Here is an 18193-nt window from a genome sequence, read left to right on the forward strand (position 1 = left end):
GGCACCAGCTTAACAAGCAGGTGCTTGGGGCGGTCAAGGGAGAGGGGCGGCACCTGTGGCAATTCGGGGGCGGCAGGTCCCTCACTCCCTCTAGGAGCGAAGGACCTGCCGCTGAACTGCCGCCGCCGATCGCTGCTTTTTTTTTTTTTGCTTGGGATGGCAGAAATGCTGGAGCCGGCCCTGGGGGCAAGGCTGGGGTGATTAGCTGGTGCTTCTCTCATTATGATTCATGAGTGGCTGAGAGAGCATTCCTACAATTTAGCTGGGTGTGAATCTCCACATGCTGATGGCTGAGTGATCACAGCCCCTGGAAGGGTTTGCTGTTCGTCACTGGCATTGCACTGAAAGAGACAGCCCAGGCTGGAGAGTTTAAGGGATACAGCAGTCCCACATTTCTGGTTGTACCCCGGGGATCCCATCACAAGTACTGAATGGATTTTGTAGGCACACATCTGGCAGAAAAATCTGACACCAATTTATCATTATTTACTACTATTTTAGTTTTGTTTAAATCAAAAAGGTATTTAAAACAAAATTTACAGTCAAAATGGATTGTATATCAAATTATTCCCCATTAGCGCAGCAGTACTGTACTTACTGAGGCAGCAATGAATCTCTAATGAGACACAGAAGCTTGTTGTTTGAGTCAAGGCTCTCCTCTTTCTCCTCAGCCATGACCTCGTGGCTCACAAGCAGTGATGTGGTTTCTGAAAGCAACCGCAAGCTGAAGAGTCTCCATTCCACTTGAAAATAAATGTGCCAAGAAGGTGACCACACTGAAGTCTAATTAAAACAAAATGTGGAATTCATGGAAATTTTAGTTGATGTGGCCATGTACTTACCATTCTGACTACGGACCAAAGAAACTAAGGGTGGGAGGATATAGTCCACAACCTAAAAGAGAGCATTAAAAAGATCTGGTTTAGATCATTCAGAAAGAAAAAATAGAACTCAGATATATATACATAATCTGTTTATTCCATTGCTAGACTCTTTAATCAAAGGGATGAACAATCATGGAAATCCATCCATAATCACACTTATTAGGCCACCAAGTTCACTTTGCTCTAGTAAATCACTATAAAGTCATAGATGACAACATCTATATACCAAAAACAGCAGTATCAATGTTGGCAAAATTTACTGAGAATTCTTTTTAGTTTAAAAAGCAGAATTTGGTGCTGATGTTGGTAATTTTATTTTAGCTTCTTTAATATCTAAGTGTATTAATCCCCATCCTCCAGTCCATAAACTAATCAGATGGGATTAGGAAGAAATTTCCTCCAATGATAGTTAAGGTACATTGTGGAAGTTTCACACCCTCCACACTGACGCATTCATCATCAATTTCAGAGAGAGGATATTTCAACTAGATAAACCATTGGTTCTTTCCAGTACAGTCATCCATAGGTTCCCATTAAGATTCAGATTTAGAGACTGAAGTCTTGAATTTTGAAAAAAATATACTCCAATAAAATGTTTCTATATTCCCTAGAGTCACTGAGCAATATATTCCAGTCTGATATATCAAGTCCCTTCTTTAGTGGAATGATAGCTTATTTTCAACCTCAATTTTATGCAAATTCAGCCTTCTAACAAGCACAAAAAAAAAAAGTTATTGAGAATAGAAAACTCAACAGGAGCAGAGATGAAAATCATCAGAAGCAATACAATACAGTAAACTGATTTTGAGAATCCAGGGCAGGTCACAGATCCTAAAACTGAGAAGTTAATATTACTAGTTAATCATCATTTCCGTAAACTACACAAATCAAATAATGAAGAACTTTCAGGATAACACCACCACAAAAAAAATCTAGTGGAAACAAATGATTTGACCATGCTACCACAAGATGGGCTTCTTGATTGCTCTGAACAGAATGTAAGATATGATGTTTTAAAATATATATATTTGTGGCTAGCTTCTTAGTTAGTATAAATCAGTTTAGTTCCACTGAATTTATTTGAATGTTACAAAAATGGCACATTACAATGGTTAACAATTTTTTGTTTGGAGAAGAATCATTTAATTTCATAAAGTACTCAATAAAGTCTTCTTAATGTATAAGGTGCATTTTTCAATACTTCATCATTATGAAATCTTTCATAGCCCTTATAATACATATATAATAGAATAAGTAATAAATGACTTAGCACTCGAATAGCTCCTTTCAATGGAGGACTTTAAATTGCTTTACAAATGCTAACTAAGCAAGTCTCAAAACAGACCTGTGAGATGGGTAAGAATGTATGGGATCACTTCTTCCGCCACTTAACACAGCTGCTTTTAGGTGAAAGAATATATCTCATTTGGTCAATTCAGATCCTAGTTTAGGAATGCTCCTGGATTCCTTGCTGATGCTACTTCTCACATAGAAAGCATTACTCACAGATGCTGCTATCATCTCTGGCTGGCTAGGAAACACCATCATATTATGGCAGACAATGACCTGGTCTCAGTTTTATACATGTTTTCACCACCTCCTGTCTGGACTACACCCATGCAATACACATCAGCCATTAGGAAACTCCATCTACTATAGAATGTTATGTGTCTCCTCAGCAACACAGGCTACCGTGAGCGTACCAAACCTGTCTCTTCTACTCTGTACCCTGGCTTCCCATAGAATATTCAAATTCAATGTCTTGGTCCTTATCTTCAGGGTGCTCTATTGCCTGGGCGCAGCATATCTAAAAAAAAAAAGCCTAAGGATCTAGGATGAAGCTCACGGTTGACAACTTTCCCCCTCAGTCACAACAGAACTTTCAACCATAAGTGTAAAGTTCATCTGTGCCAGAGACAGAGCTTTCTTGGGGGCCAGTTCAAGAGCGTGGAGTGAACTCCCCCAGGAATTACGCACTATCACAAACCTCACCATCTTCCCACCATCACCAACAAAAAATACCGACCAAAAGAAAACACTACGCTGCATGCACAAATCCCCGATAGGGCGAGAATGAGAGGAAGAACAAATCATATATGACAGATAAACACACCTTGTAATATGCTACTGGTGCCCAGATACTACAATGATGAAGACATTATAAGAACTTATATGCAATAGACAAGACTGGATTCCTACACCTCAGGCAGGAGAAAAGGTTAGTCAGTCTTCCATCATATAGTAGAGAGGGGAAAGCCCACTGTTAATATTGTGGAACATGAAGGGGACAGACAACTTTGCTTCCTAAGAGCTCATCTACTCTTTTCCACATACGTATGAGGAAAGGGAGTCTATGCACATGTAGTGGGGAAGGGTGCAGAAATGGAGGTGTGCTGCCACAATGGCATGCTCCCTTTCCCCCTATGCGGGGGCTTCTTGGGGTTCCAGTTCCAAAGCTTTGCAGGGAACAAAAACTGATGCATTATCCCCCCTTCCTCCTTTACAAAACTTGTAGACAGAACATGTAGTAAGATATACTGCTTTCTTCCTATGCTGTGCAAGCCTCTGAAAGAGTCAAGGGATGGACAGGTACTTGGGCAGCTGAGGTCAGGATTGCTTCTGACAGAGTGACCCCTGCAGAAGCCAGAGGGTCAGTGGTAGCTTGATAGCAGGGTCTCTGGTGGCTCATTGTGAGGTTTAGGGAGAGGCAGGATCCCTGGCCTATTCTATGGACATATAGGGAAATAACTCCCTGATATGCAAGAATCAAATAGAAATTAAGCAATTTCAGGGAGTATCTATTCCCCTGTGTAGATTAGTCCCATATAAGAAGTACTAGGCCAATAGGTAAGAAAGAAGATTTTTCTTTTTGTTTAAAAGGAATGTTCTTTTTTGATATACTCTGTATACAAAGGTACAGAATACACCTAAAAAAATAAGTGCTCAAAAAATATTAGTCGACTTAAGACTCTGTTGATTAGCAACATTATGCGTACGTCTACACTTCAAACCGGGATTCCCAGCTTGAGGAGACATACTCATGCTAGCTTTCACTGAGCTTCTACACTAAAAACAGAATGTAGCTGCAGCAGTGCGAGCGGGCTGGCTGTCCTGAGTATGTGCCCGGGGGTTGGACAGGTACAAACTCAGGGCAGCTAACTCCTCCTGCAGTTTGTGCTGCTCTGGCTGCATTCTATTTTTAGCATGCTAGCTCAATGTCTCCTCAATTTGGCAATCCCACCCTCAGTTGGAAGTGGAGACATACCCTATTGTTAACAACATTCAAACTGCCTAAGCATCACAAACCGTCTTAAAATAAAAAGCTCTATTTACAGAGACAGAATAATGACAAACCGATCACTCCACATAGAAATTGTTCTGTACTGGCCTTCATTTGATTAATTCCAAGTAATTCCCCATTTATTCTAACCCTACTAACTATACATGTTCCTTCACTTTTAGAAATAAATCTTTTCAATGAACAACTTGAATTTGATCATATTGTATTGTCACCATGTCCACAGCAACTGAATATGGTGCTTGAAAGTCAACCTACTATTGCCAGTCAGTCCAAAGCATTCATAACATCATTATTTTTAAACTTTATTAACCTTTTTTAAAATGAAGATAAACATTATGTTTTCTTCATTTGCTATTAGAAACTAAAACAATTTTAATGTTGCTGTTATGGAGCAAATGTTATGCACCACTCAAGAAGGCTTTAGCTTATTTTTTTATTCATGACACACTGATGGTAGGCAACTTTGTCTAAAGGAACTATCCTAACCTCTGGGACCTATCGAAGATACACATTTCTGGCAAGTAAAAGGATATCCTATTAACCACTTTTATATTTAAAGTATTGATCTGGAACTGTGAGCATGTCTTGCTTCAACTTTTCAAAAAAGCATTAAGTTCCTTTGGGTGCTGGTATTTATATTCATAGATTCCAGTCATGTCCAACCTGCAGCAATTAAAAGGTATCCCTTGAGTAACAATATATCTAAAAATATTTTGTATGCATCATGTAAGATGAGGTAGCACTTTCCTCTACAGTAATGGTAAGCTATACTTTCCAAAATAATTAGCACACTAGACCCCGCAAGTGGTAAACTAATTACAGTTCACATATTAGCAGCAGACATGGTTACAGACAATCAGTTATGATGGACTAAAACAGATCTCTTCAACCTAGCATACTAAATTCAGGGCACTTTCCCCACTTATATATGGGGTTTGAATGGCCATTTGTTGGACACTAGTATTGGTCTGGAGAAAGAGAAAACTTATTGATGGAAATGAAGCAGGCAAGTGACAGATTATTTTCTCAAAACTAATTGTTCATAAGCATTGGAAGTAGTTATTTTCAGTTAATAAATATTTTTTTAAAAAGACATCCATTTGAAAACTGGAAAAGGATTCTGTCTGTATACAAAAGTGCCATACTTCATAAACTTTAACAAGCATTTGGGTGGACACGAAAATTAGTTCTGGTTATTGACAGTGATTGTTTGGATAAAGTAAACACTACCACAAAACTTTGCAAAAATACCTGAATAAAAATTGAATATTTTTTAAAGTGAAAAAAGTTTGGTTAAATTAAAAAAAAAATAAAAACCCACATGACTTTGCCCTTTCTTAGGCTGGGACTAAAATGGATTCTTGCAGCATTTTTGATCTACACAGAAACAAATGAAGAGTTTGTCTACATGTCAAGTTACTGCACAGCAAACCAGGGCGTGAATCTACAGCAAACCAGCTTGCAATTTGGTGGACATTGCTACAGCACAGTGAAAGTACAACTTAGTGATAATTTTGAAGTAAAGTGGGATAGTCACTCCTCACTTTTTGTCACAATATGTTGCGAGTATGTATATTAAAAAGGCACCTGCCTTCTTGCTGCAATTTATTTCAGAAAAAACAGACCTTATAATTAATATAATGCACTGATAGAAGGTACTGAAATTTCAGTTAATATTTTTGAAAGAAACATGCATCACTTTTATGGAGGTCACACTAAAGACACACTAAAAACCACAGAACCATTATCTTAAGAAACAGCAGTTGTTCTTGGAATGGTGTCTAACAATGAATTTACATGCTGTTAAGCGTCTGAGATAACATTCAATTGAATTTACTCCAGATCTCTACTTAACTTCCGCTTCAAGAACTGCTTCTGCAATTCTGCTTGCAGTGAATTGAGCTGACTTAAAAATAAATTTTATATCCCTGTTCCACTTCCCTTAACCTCTATCTACTTATCTATCTGATTCTGAGCTCCTAGTAGGGAGGACCAGACTTTCTTGACTGTTTGGCAAACACCTAGTATATTGTGGGTTGCTTACTGTACACTATTCAAAACCAACAATAACAACAGACATTTTAATTCCAGCTCATCTTTTTTGTATGTGTTAGTTTTAGTATTTTTAGTTCTTACAACTTCACAACTTAACAGTCAGCTGAAAAACACACACACCAAACGGGGATTGGAGAACAGAGAGTTTTTCTTCTCTAGGCCACTTGTTCATATCAGTCCAGCTCAGTTTGTTAATGACCAAAGGCTGTTTCAATTTGATGGCTGTTGAGTTCAGTCCAATTTCCAGTAAACAAGTGTCCATATAATAATAAAAATCAATACCATAACCAGCATTAATTGGTACTCTTGGTAGCAGTCTCATCAGAAAGAACAAGGATTGAATGGGCTCGAAGGCAGAAATACCCTTTTACTCTTAGAGGTGGATCTCTTCAGGTCGTAGTTAAGGCATACTGGCAGAACGAAGTAGGGAAACTTCCACAGATGTTCAGTGCTGTTCTTGTTCTGTGGCTAAAGTGGTCAATCCAGTTCTTTTCGCACACAAAATCATTTAAAAAACAGATAGATTTCCAGAGCTAATTCTGGACAAAATATCTGACTCTTTTTGCACCTTTTCAACTGATTGGACATAATAAATTGAACCTGAACATTTCTGTTCACCTTTTAAATTTAGATCTTTCTATAAATGAACAAATCTTTTTCAATCAAAAAATAATTAAAACTTTTTTCTATTTTCTGATCATACATATTTTAAGTCATGACCCTAATAACTACTGACTACTTGAAACATTCCGTTTATTTGTGGGAATTCAGACAGTACATATGCAATTGTTTCATGTGCTGCCAGGACTTACAGTTGAGCAGTGGAGTGTCAACAAGACTGGATGCTGTGTTACCACTTCGAATGCTGATAAAGTGGTCTTAATTAGTTCTTCTGATGCAGTTTGACCTGTTCATAAAAGAATCATTATTTTTCCTTATAACATGCTACAGTAAGAATCAGATGCCAGAACTAGGGGTATTGGGGGTGCTGCCACACCCCGTGGCTTGAAGTGGTTTCCATCATATACAGGGTTTACATTTGGTTCAATGGCTCTCAGCACCCCCCACTATACACATTGTTCCAGCACCACTGGTAAGAATACATTCATATAAAGATATGGGAATGCCATAGATGAACTTACCTATTGCTCCATCTAAGTTAGTTTCTCCCGAATCTATTGATTTGATAAAATTCTGTAGAAAAAAAAAATATACACATTCAAAACGAGTTTAGAAACAAAGAGTAACAAATGTTTTTCACACACACACACACCCCCCTCAGAGCATCCTCATTAAAACTATGCTATCCTCAACCATATTTAATATTTTTCATATATGAAAGTTGAATACATTTGTATTCTAGTTTTCTTGACAATTTTGCAGTTTTGTAAAGGTGTTGCATACTCAAAAGTACTGTACAACAAGGCCCATTAACTCGACTAATGTCAAGAAGTTTCCAGATAAATATGAAGCAATTAAATAGTGTACTTTATTAGTAACAGAGCTTGCATTTTCTAAAAAGAGACTTTGAACTTTCTTGGATACTGCTATATTAAAATAGCTCATGAAAAAGACCAAAGACCCTCTGGAAAATGTAATTTTCTGTAATTTGTGCCATCTTTTTGATCTCCACACACAGTACATATTGTATGGATGCACTTACATGCAGGAGTACATAGAGAAAGGCATACTTTATAACCTAAATAAATCATCATTCTGAGGAACAGTGAATAAAATATTAATGATTTGGGATAAGTAAATATGATACTATTATTCCCACTGTTCTTGGGGTATTTAATTCATTTCCTCTCTTCTGACTTCACTTTTATGCATGTATATACCTTTCATAGGGGATGCTTACTTGCCACAGAAGGAATAATTCTTAGCAGAATTTAATACACTATTACTTATATTTATCAAGTCATAGAGTTTTATTGCATAGACAAGGTACTGCTTTGGCATCATCTTTCTGACCTTCAAGTTATACACCTCATTTCTATACAGTATTATGGTAAAAGCTATACAATAATTTTCAGAGAACTTTCAATTTATGTCCTGAGGATGTCAATGATAAATTGTATTACTATAACATTGTTAGAAGTGCATCCAGAACATACTACCTTTTCCCTAATACCTAAGAAATGCATACAGGAGTTTTCTATCTACAATAACAGCATTATATCTTTGTTTTTAAACTATTACAGAGCAGGTCATAGAAGAATGTTTACTTACCTTAAAGTAACTGTGATCCCTTGAGATATTGTCAAGTGGATCCCACTGTAAATGCACATGTGATTCATACACGTGAGATTGATTTTTTTTTTTTTTTTAAATAAAGCAGTGTCCATCAGAAGGAGTGACAGTCTGAATGGTTTACTCCTGTCAATGTAGAGTCCTGGCTACATCTAGGGTGCGTAATTTCTTTTTTCACAGTGCCAAATGAGGTTTCAGGAAGAAGAAATGCAAGTTGATGGATTAGTTCAGATGAAATTCTAAAACCACTTTGGAGGTGAATTTCAGGTAAGGTCTTAGCACCACCTTGTCCCTATGGAATGTCATTTGGGGAGGGTAAGCCATAAACACCTGAAGCTCACTCACTCTTCTGGCTGGAGTGATAGAGACTAGGAGGTTCACCTTCCTAGTGAGGTGATGTAGGGAGCATTCTGAAAAAGGTTAAAAGGGAGACTCCATGAGTCTAAGGAGGACTATATTGAGGTCATAGGCAGGAATTGGTTCTCTGACTAGTGGGCATGTAGTAGCCCTTTAAGAAATTTCAGTAGCATAGGGTGAGAATATTAGGGACGGGCAGGAAACGGGTTTCCCAGTCTGAGAGAATTTTTGAGATTTCAAATTTTTTCCCATCCCACTTCAGCCCAAAAATTTTGATTTGGATCAATCAAATGTTCATTTCGATTTCAACCTCCCCACACCCTTTTTTTTAAGTCCAAATTTCTAAAATTTCAAAACAAAAAAAAAAGTTGTTTTGACTGGAAAAACTGAAGCTTTTCATTTAAAATATGCTGAAATATCCCATTTCAACAATTTCAAAACTTTTTTCCCCGAAATTTGAGTCAGGATATGTGTCAAAACTTGCCTCAGTTCACAGTTTAGGTTTCAACAAATTGACATTTTGGGAGGGAAAAGTATTCATAAAAAAATTCCTGACCAACTAGAGAGGAGAAAGATGGGTGACAAGCTAAAATTGCTGAGAGGCTGACTTTACTAGATTTGAGCAGAAGACCAGCTTGCATAGGGTGTCAAGGATCTTCTGTAATGAGATCTGGAGTTTTTGGGCTGCCCGTTTCAAGAACTTCTTCCATTTTGAAGAATATGTTATCTAGAAGATGTCATTTTGTTTTGAATCAGGATTTCCTGGACCTGTAGGGAGCAGCCATTATCTGTGTTACTGAGCCATCCAACAGCCACACCATGAGTGCAGTGACAATGGTTCTGGGTGGAGTAACTGGCCATGGTTCGGTGAGACAAGTTCCAGGTAGCGTGGGAGTTGGATTGGAGGCTAGACATCTGCAGTAGATCTGTCAGCCACAGCTGCCTTGGCCAATAAGGAGCCACCAGAATGATTGTGGGACTCACCCTGGGAATCAGGGGAAATTATGCAAAGGCATACAAACAAGCCTCTATTCCACTGAAGAAGGAAGGTATCTGGTAATGAATCTGGACTCAGGCCTCTTCTAGAACAAAAGTTATGACATTTTGCATTACCATTGGGGCAGAAAAATCTTTTGTGGGCAATCTCCACTAATGGAATATCCCTTCTGTAATGCATCTGTGCAAGGGCCATTCATGGCTAGTCACAGACTGCTTGCCTGCTAACTTGTTGCTGAATCCTGGTGTTGTCCTGTTCTGACGACACCAATTTCAGAAGTTGATGACTTACAGGCAGAAGGGCAAAGAGCAGGTGCCCTCTTGCTTGTTATGTAGTGCATGGCTGTCGTGTTGTCTGTGAAAATCTACAATGAAGGAATTATGGAGGACATGAGGTGGCACAGGGCACTTGTGCAGCCTTAACAGACACTGCTATTAAAAAACAAAACAAAACTCAGTCTTGAATGCACAAAGCACATTTGTACCTAGAGTGGGATCCACACTGACACATACTTAAAGAACAATTATTTTGGATGAACATCAAGGTCTAATAAGTTAATTTTCTATGAAAAAAGGCAATTTATCATTATGTCTGCCTGTTCATTTGAAGAAAGCTACTATCTTTCATCTAATTTCTTTACAGAGAGGGTTTTGTTTATCTGTGACAAATTAAAATCTGACCATTTTGGGAAATCCATAATCTGTGCTGCTTTTGCACTGACTGAATTGTGCCAATTGGTATACACCAGTCTGTTCTGAATGGCTCTCCAGGATATCATTAACCATCCTCATGTTATGTTTAATTGAAGAGGGACAGGAGACAAATCAAGTCCAGTGCCAAAATTCCTACTTTAAAGTCGACATAGCTTGATCCTTGCCATCCATAATCTCTGCCACTAGGTGGTCAGGTGCAGAAGCTCTAGGCTTATCCTATCTGATGGGAGAGGGGTGTGAAGAGCAAGTTACTCTGGAGAGACCTAGAATGGAACACCCATAGGGACACTACTTGAAGAAGGGAAGGTTACTTACCCTGTGCAGTAACTGTGGTTCTTCAAGATGTGTCCCCCCAATGAGTGCTCCACTCTAGGTATGCTTGCACCCCCAGCACCTCAGGTCAGAGATTTTAGGTAGCAGCGTCCATTTAGCCCGCCCATGCGCTCTCTCCATCTCGTGCCCTGCATCAGAGCTATATAGTGCTGAATGGGTGAACTGCCCTCAGTTCCTTCTCTAACTCAGAGCTCACTGGAAAGAACTCCAAAGCAGAGGGGAGGAGGGTAGGTAGTGGAGAACCCATAGCGACACACATCTTGAAGAACCACAGTTACTGCACTGGGTAAGTAACCTTCCCTTCTTCAAGTAGTGTCCCTATGGGTGTTCCATTCTAGGTCTCTCCAGCAGTACTCCTGTGGGAAGTATGGGGCTTCAGTGTAGAGTCAAGAATTGCAGATAAGACACTGGAACCAAATATGGCATTGGACGCTGAGTCATGAGTGACTGCATAATGTTCAGCAAATGTATGAGCAGATGTCCAAGTTACGGCTTTGCGTGTTTCTACAACAGGAACATTTTTGACAAAGGCTATGGAAGTAGAGAGGGATCTCGTGGAGTGATTTCATATTTTAGAAGGATGTTGAAGATTGTGAGACCGATAGCAGTAGGTAATGCAGCTTGATATCCAGCTAGAGTCTCTTTGTTTGTAGACTGAGGATCCCTTAGATCTGTCCACAATGGAGAGAAATAGTCTGGAAGATTTCCTGAAGGTCATAGTCCTATCTAAATAAAAGGCTAGTGTTCTCCTTACATTGACTGTGTGCAATGTTGCATCTCTTTTTTCTTGGTGCGGTTTCAGAAAAAACTGGGAGGTGGATAAGTTGGTTTATGTGGAAGTATTTATGTCCACTATTTTCAGTAGGAACTTGGGGTGTGGTCGTAATGTCACCTTGCCTTTAAAAAAAAAAACTGTAAAGAGGGGGTATGCCATTAGACCCCCCCTCTCTCCTATTCTTCAGGCAGTTTTCATAGAGAGGTGTTGAAGGGAGCAGCGGCCATGGGTTCAAAGGGAGGTCTTGTTAGACACCGAAAGACAAAATTGAGGTCCCATGTCAGTGTGGGGCATCTGATTTGTGAAAAGAGATTACCTAGACCTTTGAGAAACCCTCTGGTTGTGGGATGAGCGAAAACAGAATAACCCTCTATCTGATGAGGGAAGGCCGTGACAGCGACAAAGTGCACCTTGACAGAGCTTAGAGATAATCCTGACCTTTTTAGTTCTAGGTTGAAATGCATACAGGAGACCTCCTCTATCCCAATGTGAAGTATTGCATGGCTTATTACAAAGGTGCCCACCACCATGTGTCCCAGTAGCTGGAGACAGTCTGAGGGCTGACCCAGATTGTTAAGAAAACATTGACCAGAGTGCTGAATCTGTGCAAGGGGAGAAATGTTTTGGCTTCTACTGCGCTGAAGGAGGCTTCTATGAACTCCAGATGTTGTACTAGAGTTAATGCGGACTTTTGAATATTTAATTGTAGTCCCAGTCAGAGAAATAGGTCCATGACTTTTGGTGTGACCATCAAACCCTTGTTGAAGGCATAGAAGGTAATCGTCTAAGCATGGAAAGATCAGAATTCCTTGTTTGCGAAGATGTACTGCTACCACAGAAAGGACCTTTGAGAACATTCTGGGCACAGAAGATAGGCCAAATGGGAGCATATTGTATTAAAAGTGATCAAACCCAGAGTAAATCAGAGAAACTTTCTGTGGGATGGCTGGATCACAATATGGAATTAAGCAACCTTCAGGTCAAGAGCTGAGAACCAGTCCCCTTGGTCCAAAGATGGAATTATTGCTGTGAGAATTACCATTTTGAATCGTTGAACCTTCACAAATCTGTTGAGTGATCTTAGATCTAGAATAGGTTTCCAACTGTGTTTTTTTTTCAGTACCAGGAAGTACTTGGAGTAGAATTTCCTTCCTCTGTATTGTGCGGGAACTGGTTCTACAGCATCCAGGTTCAAGAGTGAGTCGATTTTTGGTTGTAAAAGATGCTCATGAGAAGGGTGCCTGAAAAGGGAGGGGGGGGGAAAAGAGAGGTGGGTAGGTAAAATGGATAGAATATCCTGTAGAAATTGTCTCCAACACCCATTTGTCCGTAGTTATGTGCTCCCAGTTTTGATGAAAAAGAGCAAGGTGGTTGCCGAAGGGAGAGAGACATGTGGATTGTTGCAACAGATAAGGAGGGGGTGGTAATTCGGGCCCTTAACCAACCTAGCAAAATTGATGTTTAGATATAGAGGGTTATGAAGTGAATGCTTGTGGGGCACTTGGTGTACTCTTCTGCAATCTCTTGTGCTGGGTTTCATAAGGCCTCGGGTGGGGGGGGAAGGAGAATTGAGTAGGCTGTAATCTCTGCACCATATGGGATTTACTGAATCTTTTTCTGTGTGCAGGCATGTCAATTCCTAACAAGCACAAGATGACTCCAGAATCTTTTGATGTGTGGAGGGATTCTTCAGTTTTCTTGATGAACAACTCTGATCCTTCAAATAGAAGGACCTCCGCTGTAGGCTGGATTTCCTTTGAAAAGCCAGATAGCTGAAGCCAGGAAGCCCTCCTCATGACCACCGTTGTAGTGGCTGTGTCAGCAGTGGCTAGAGAGGCCTGCAGAGATGTACTTGCAAGGAGTTGGCCTTCAGCAGCGATCATCTGAAATTGCTCCCTCTGGTCTGTTGGAAGATTGCCAGTAAAGGCATTCAGTTTGGAGTAATTAATATATTATATACTTTGCCATGAGAATTTAGTAAGTGGCTACCCTAAATCACAGAATAGCAGATGATTATGATTTTTTTGCCCAAATAAATCAAGATATTTAAAATCCTCATCATATGGCATTGATTTAGCATGGTGCGGTCTGTCATGTACATTTACAGCACTGACGACAAGGGAGTTTGGGGATGGGTGTGAAAATAAAAAGCCTGAGCCCTTGGAGGGAACATGGTATTTTTTTTCCCCGCTCTTACAGGTGAGAGGTATTGTTGTTGGGGTATGCCATATTATTTTTGCTGAGTGCAGCAAGGCCTCGCAATGTGGAGAGATAAGAATGTGTGCAGGATGTCAAGTAGCTTGTGTTGCGACTCCTTAACCTCTTCTAGCAGAATTTTTAAGGAGTCCGCTAGCCTTCTGATAAAGTCTTGAAATTGTTTGAAACTGCATGCCAAAGTTGGTGGAGGAACCAGTAACCACGGTAGAGGAGTAGATTTAATTGTGCCTGAAATAATACGCTTGGTGGAATTAAGTTGTACATCGATCATCCTTGTGTGAGATGAACAAGCCCATACTGGAGTGCAGTACTCTGCAGTTGAATAACAGTGCCGAGGCTGAAGTGCGTACCATTTGGGTATTGGCACCCCAAGTCGTTCCGGACAGTTTTCCAAGCAAGTTGTTGCGCGTTTTGACCTTAGTTGCTGTTTTTGTAAGATGGTCACAACATGTGAGAGTTCTATTCAACGTGATGCCTACATAGACTGAATGTGAATCATGCTTTATTCGCTAAACATTGAGAACTATATTCAGCTCTCTGCTCGCTTGTGCATGATCTAAGTGGAAGACACCCAACACACTTGGCATCAGGCACCACCGACAATAATCAGCCATAGCCACCATATATGCATTCAAATCACTCAAGTATGTCAAAGGAGTGGAACTGAGTGCCGAGGCATATGTCGTCTGCATAAAACTCACAAGATCCGGTATATGGTAGGTTATTCAAATATAAGTCAAACAACATCGGAGATAATGCTGAGCCTTGCGGGAAGCTGTTCTGGTGCCCCCAAGCACTTGTTCTTGTAAGGCCACTGATGTGGTGCAAAAGACATGGATGTGGGCACCCAAGGGCATCCATACCAACTGGGTGGGCTGTCTCTCTCAAGACAGTAAGCTGGTTCTGCAGTTGTGGAAAGCTCCTTGATAGAAAGGAGAGCCTTGGACAGAAATGTGAGAAACTGATGAGAAATTGTCATCATCGTCCTCCTCTTCAACACTTCGCAGAGGTGGAGCAGTTATGGAAGCTATGAGAGACTGTCAGTACTGTTTGTCTGTCCGGAGAGTGAGAGGGGTGGTCGGAATCGGGAATGTGTTGAGACCGATCAGGAGACACTCAGGCATTTCTGAAACCACCGAGACCCTGGAAAAGCAAAATTCCTGTGGTACCAGGATGGTGGGCAGTACTGCTGAGGTAAGATGAGCAGAAGCGACTGATGTAGAAGGTGCTGATGGTACTGGAGGTCTCTTACACTGATGAATGACCAGTAGGTGTTGGTCTGGCCTTCTGCAGAGCTGACGTACTAGGTACCGAGGCTCTAGGGGACGCTGTCGGTACCAATTTTAAAGCTGTTCTCTCTCTGCCATTCCATTCACCCGACAGTAGCAATCTTTCGGGGCCCAAACTCTTCGAGTCCTTAGGTTTTCTGGCAATGACAATACCTGAGGAACTTGCAGCCTCATAGGTACTGAGCTGGAGATCGGTGGGTGCCAAGGTGGTCGACCTGGCCGGGGATCGTCTCTTAGTGGTAGATTTTCTACCCAAGGGACATGAAGTCTGCTTTCTGGTGACTTTTTGAGAGGAATCCAGGGATTTCCTCTTCAAAGCCATGGGGGAGCGTCATGCCAAAGAAGTTGATGGAGTAGGTCTTCTCAAGGACCGTTGTACAAGGAGGGTCCCTGGGCTGGGGTCAGAACTCTCCATCATAACAGACACAGTTTTAGTTCCTGGTTCTTTCTGGCCCTTTATTTTAATTTAAGGCAGAAATAACACTTTTGAGGGATGTGTAACTCCCTGAGACAGCGTATACAGCATGAATATCCATCATTGACTGGGATAGCCTCTCGACAGGAAGACAATGTTTAAACCCAGGGGAGCCAGACATACCCTTTTCAGGTTCCACTTCTCCACAGGGAACAACGAAGAAAAAATAATTGTGGATGCTATTCTAATAAGAAAAAAAAAATTATAAACTCCTCAAAAAAAAGGAAAAGGGAATACTAGAACTAATGGAAACTCTATGAACTAATTATCTCGAACAAGATGAAAAAAAAATACAAGTGAGGTAATCTCAATTCGGATGCTGCTGAGGTGGTTGAGAAGGAAGTGAGGGCCGTTTGCCCACACAGCGCTATATAACCCTGTTGCGGGGCATGAGATGGGAGAATGCAAGCGTGGGCCAGACGGACACTGCTACCTAAAATCTCTGATCTGAGATGCATGGGGCACAAGAACACCTAGGGTGGAGCACCCATAGGGACCCTACTTGAAGGCGTCTGCTTCTTGAAACTTCACCTTCTTCCTATTCAAACACGCACAAAAGGGACAGAGACATTATGGCCCTAATGCTTTCATGAGAGGATTCCATGAGGAATTATTTTGCCAAACATATGCAAATTCTTCCATGCATCATCACCAGATCCTCAACTAATATAAATAGAAGGTTAAGAATAAATTTTACAAAGAATTCTTTCATCAATCACTATAAAAACTGTATTTAAAGAAGCCAAAAAGGACGACCAACTGCCTTCATATATGGTTTCATCAATTCACCATAAAGCTAAAATAGTGACTAGAGAGAACCAGTTTGGGCTAACAAAGCATTTGATAAGATCTTTCATCCTTCTCACCAACTTTTCTTTGAGGATGTAGTTGTGAAGTTGAATCAAGGGGAATTGAGAGTGCCCAACTTCTTGCAGGATTGCGTCTGCATTATTTATGGCATTTAAGATTATATGAACGATAGCAGGGGATACAAATAATTCTGAATTCAAGATTCCATAGGTAAGTGAAGGATGAGTTGATATTTCAAAATTTGGCTTTAACTACAACAACATATATTTTAAGTTTACATATACATAAATTCTATTTGGTTAATTATTTGGGATCATTATTTTAAACTTTGTAGCTCAGAGATTTATTGATGAAAAAATAAGAGTCTTTCATGTCTAGGTTGCTGGTTCAAATCAAGCCCAGTTAGTTACTGTAAATTGTTATCTGTCAGGAATTTGGTGACTACGTGAAATAATTTTTTAAGGGAAGATATTGGTTCTTTTCCAAAGACAACAAATGGCCACTTCACAAAACCAAAACTACAGCTAACACTAACTGGCCAATTTATTAGCTGTATTAGGGAAGCCAAAGAGCTTGGAAAGTGAACTAAAATTCATCTCTCTAGTACACACTTGAGACAAGTTGGCAGGACAGTAGTGAGGAAACTTGCACTACAGCTGCATGAGCTGTAATTGATCTGTGGATAAAATAGAGGACTTCGATCGCCACAAAGGTCAAGCCAGCACCTTTCATAAAAATTAAATACACTTACAAAAATTTAAAGAAAGGGAAAAAAACCCTATGCAGCTCCACTTTTAAAATTTGGATTATTTTTTCTTAATTCTAATGCTCGTCATTCTAAAAACAGTCTTTATGAACACTATTTTTTCAACCACAGACAGGTGCGGCTACATCAAACTCTAAGGAACAAGAAAAAGTGAAACAGTAATCTAACCAATCTGCAGTGAGAGCTTTTGCAATCTACCATCTGAATAAATCACTAATTTAAGCACTTTGTTGAAAATGTGTCCTTCAAAATATTTTGTTTGATCATGAAGTGCAACTTTTAAAATACACTTTTCTCATTTGACAGTGGCTATCACTTTCATACTAGAAACTAACAATACAATACAGAAGTACTACTTCATTTTAACTACAGTGCTCTATGACATATTTGAAATCCAGTACAGTTTTTATTGTTAATGTCAAAGCTAGACAGCAGATGCTGAACATGACAAATGTCTTAGCTCTCTAGTTTATGCTGCTCAGCATTTCATCAACTAAATATAGTGCAAATGTACTGGCAAGGAGAAAATGATAACATAATTCATGTGGGTCATATCCTTAAACTAGAAAAAGCATGTGTGTTATTAAATATGACTGAACTGAAACAGGGTATTATAGTTTATCTTTCATAGCACTTAGGAAATTATGCATTTATCAGAAATTATACAGTACGCAGAGCGTACACTCAGTTATATTATATGAAACTTCTAAATTATCGTTTTCATTATTTCAATGACCTTCATGACATTTGATCTTAAATACTGTTTCCATGGAGAAAGCCATTGTATTAGGTTTTTGTCTTTTAAGCAAATATACTATTGGAAGACAATACATTTTCTGCTAAGAAGTCAAATTTAATATAGTAAAAATAAAAAAGTTTCATCAAAAAAGACAACCCCATTTTTATTGTAACTATCCTATATATTGTATAAGATTAATTCCAAGGAGTATACACATTCTTGATATACA

The 18193-nt window shown here is 39.6% G+C and overlaps 1 protein-coding gene across 1 annotated transcript in view; it reads right to left on the reverse strand.

Moving 5' to 3' along the window:
* Positions 1–18193, reverse strand: part of LOC112119303 (serine/threonine-protein kinase ULK4) — a 421700-nt gene that overhangs the window by 264374 nt on the left and 139133 nt on the right. The window contains exons 25-28 of the mRNA XM_029914272.1: positions 7383–7434; positions 7053–7147; positions 843–894; positions 599–743 (exon numbers count right to left, since the gene is read on the reverse strand). Coding sequence (XP_029770132.1) covers positions 599–743; positions 843–894; positions 7053–7147; positions 7383–7434 — 344 coding nt within the window. The remainder of the gene's footprint in view (positions 1–598; positions 744–842; positions 895–7052; positions 7148–7382; positions 7435–18193) is intronic.

This window comes from Terrapene carolina, unplaced genomic scaffold, assembly GCF_002925995.2.
Source record: "Terrapene carolina triunguis isolate 2854851 unplaced genomic scaffold, T_m_triunguis-2.0 Scaffold34029, whole genome shotgun sequence".
NCBI lineage: Eukaryota > Metazoa > Chordata > Testudines > Emydidae > Terrapene > Terrapene triunguis.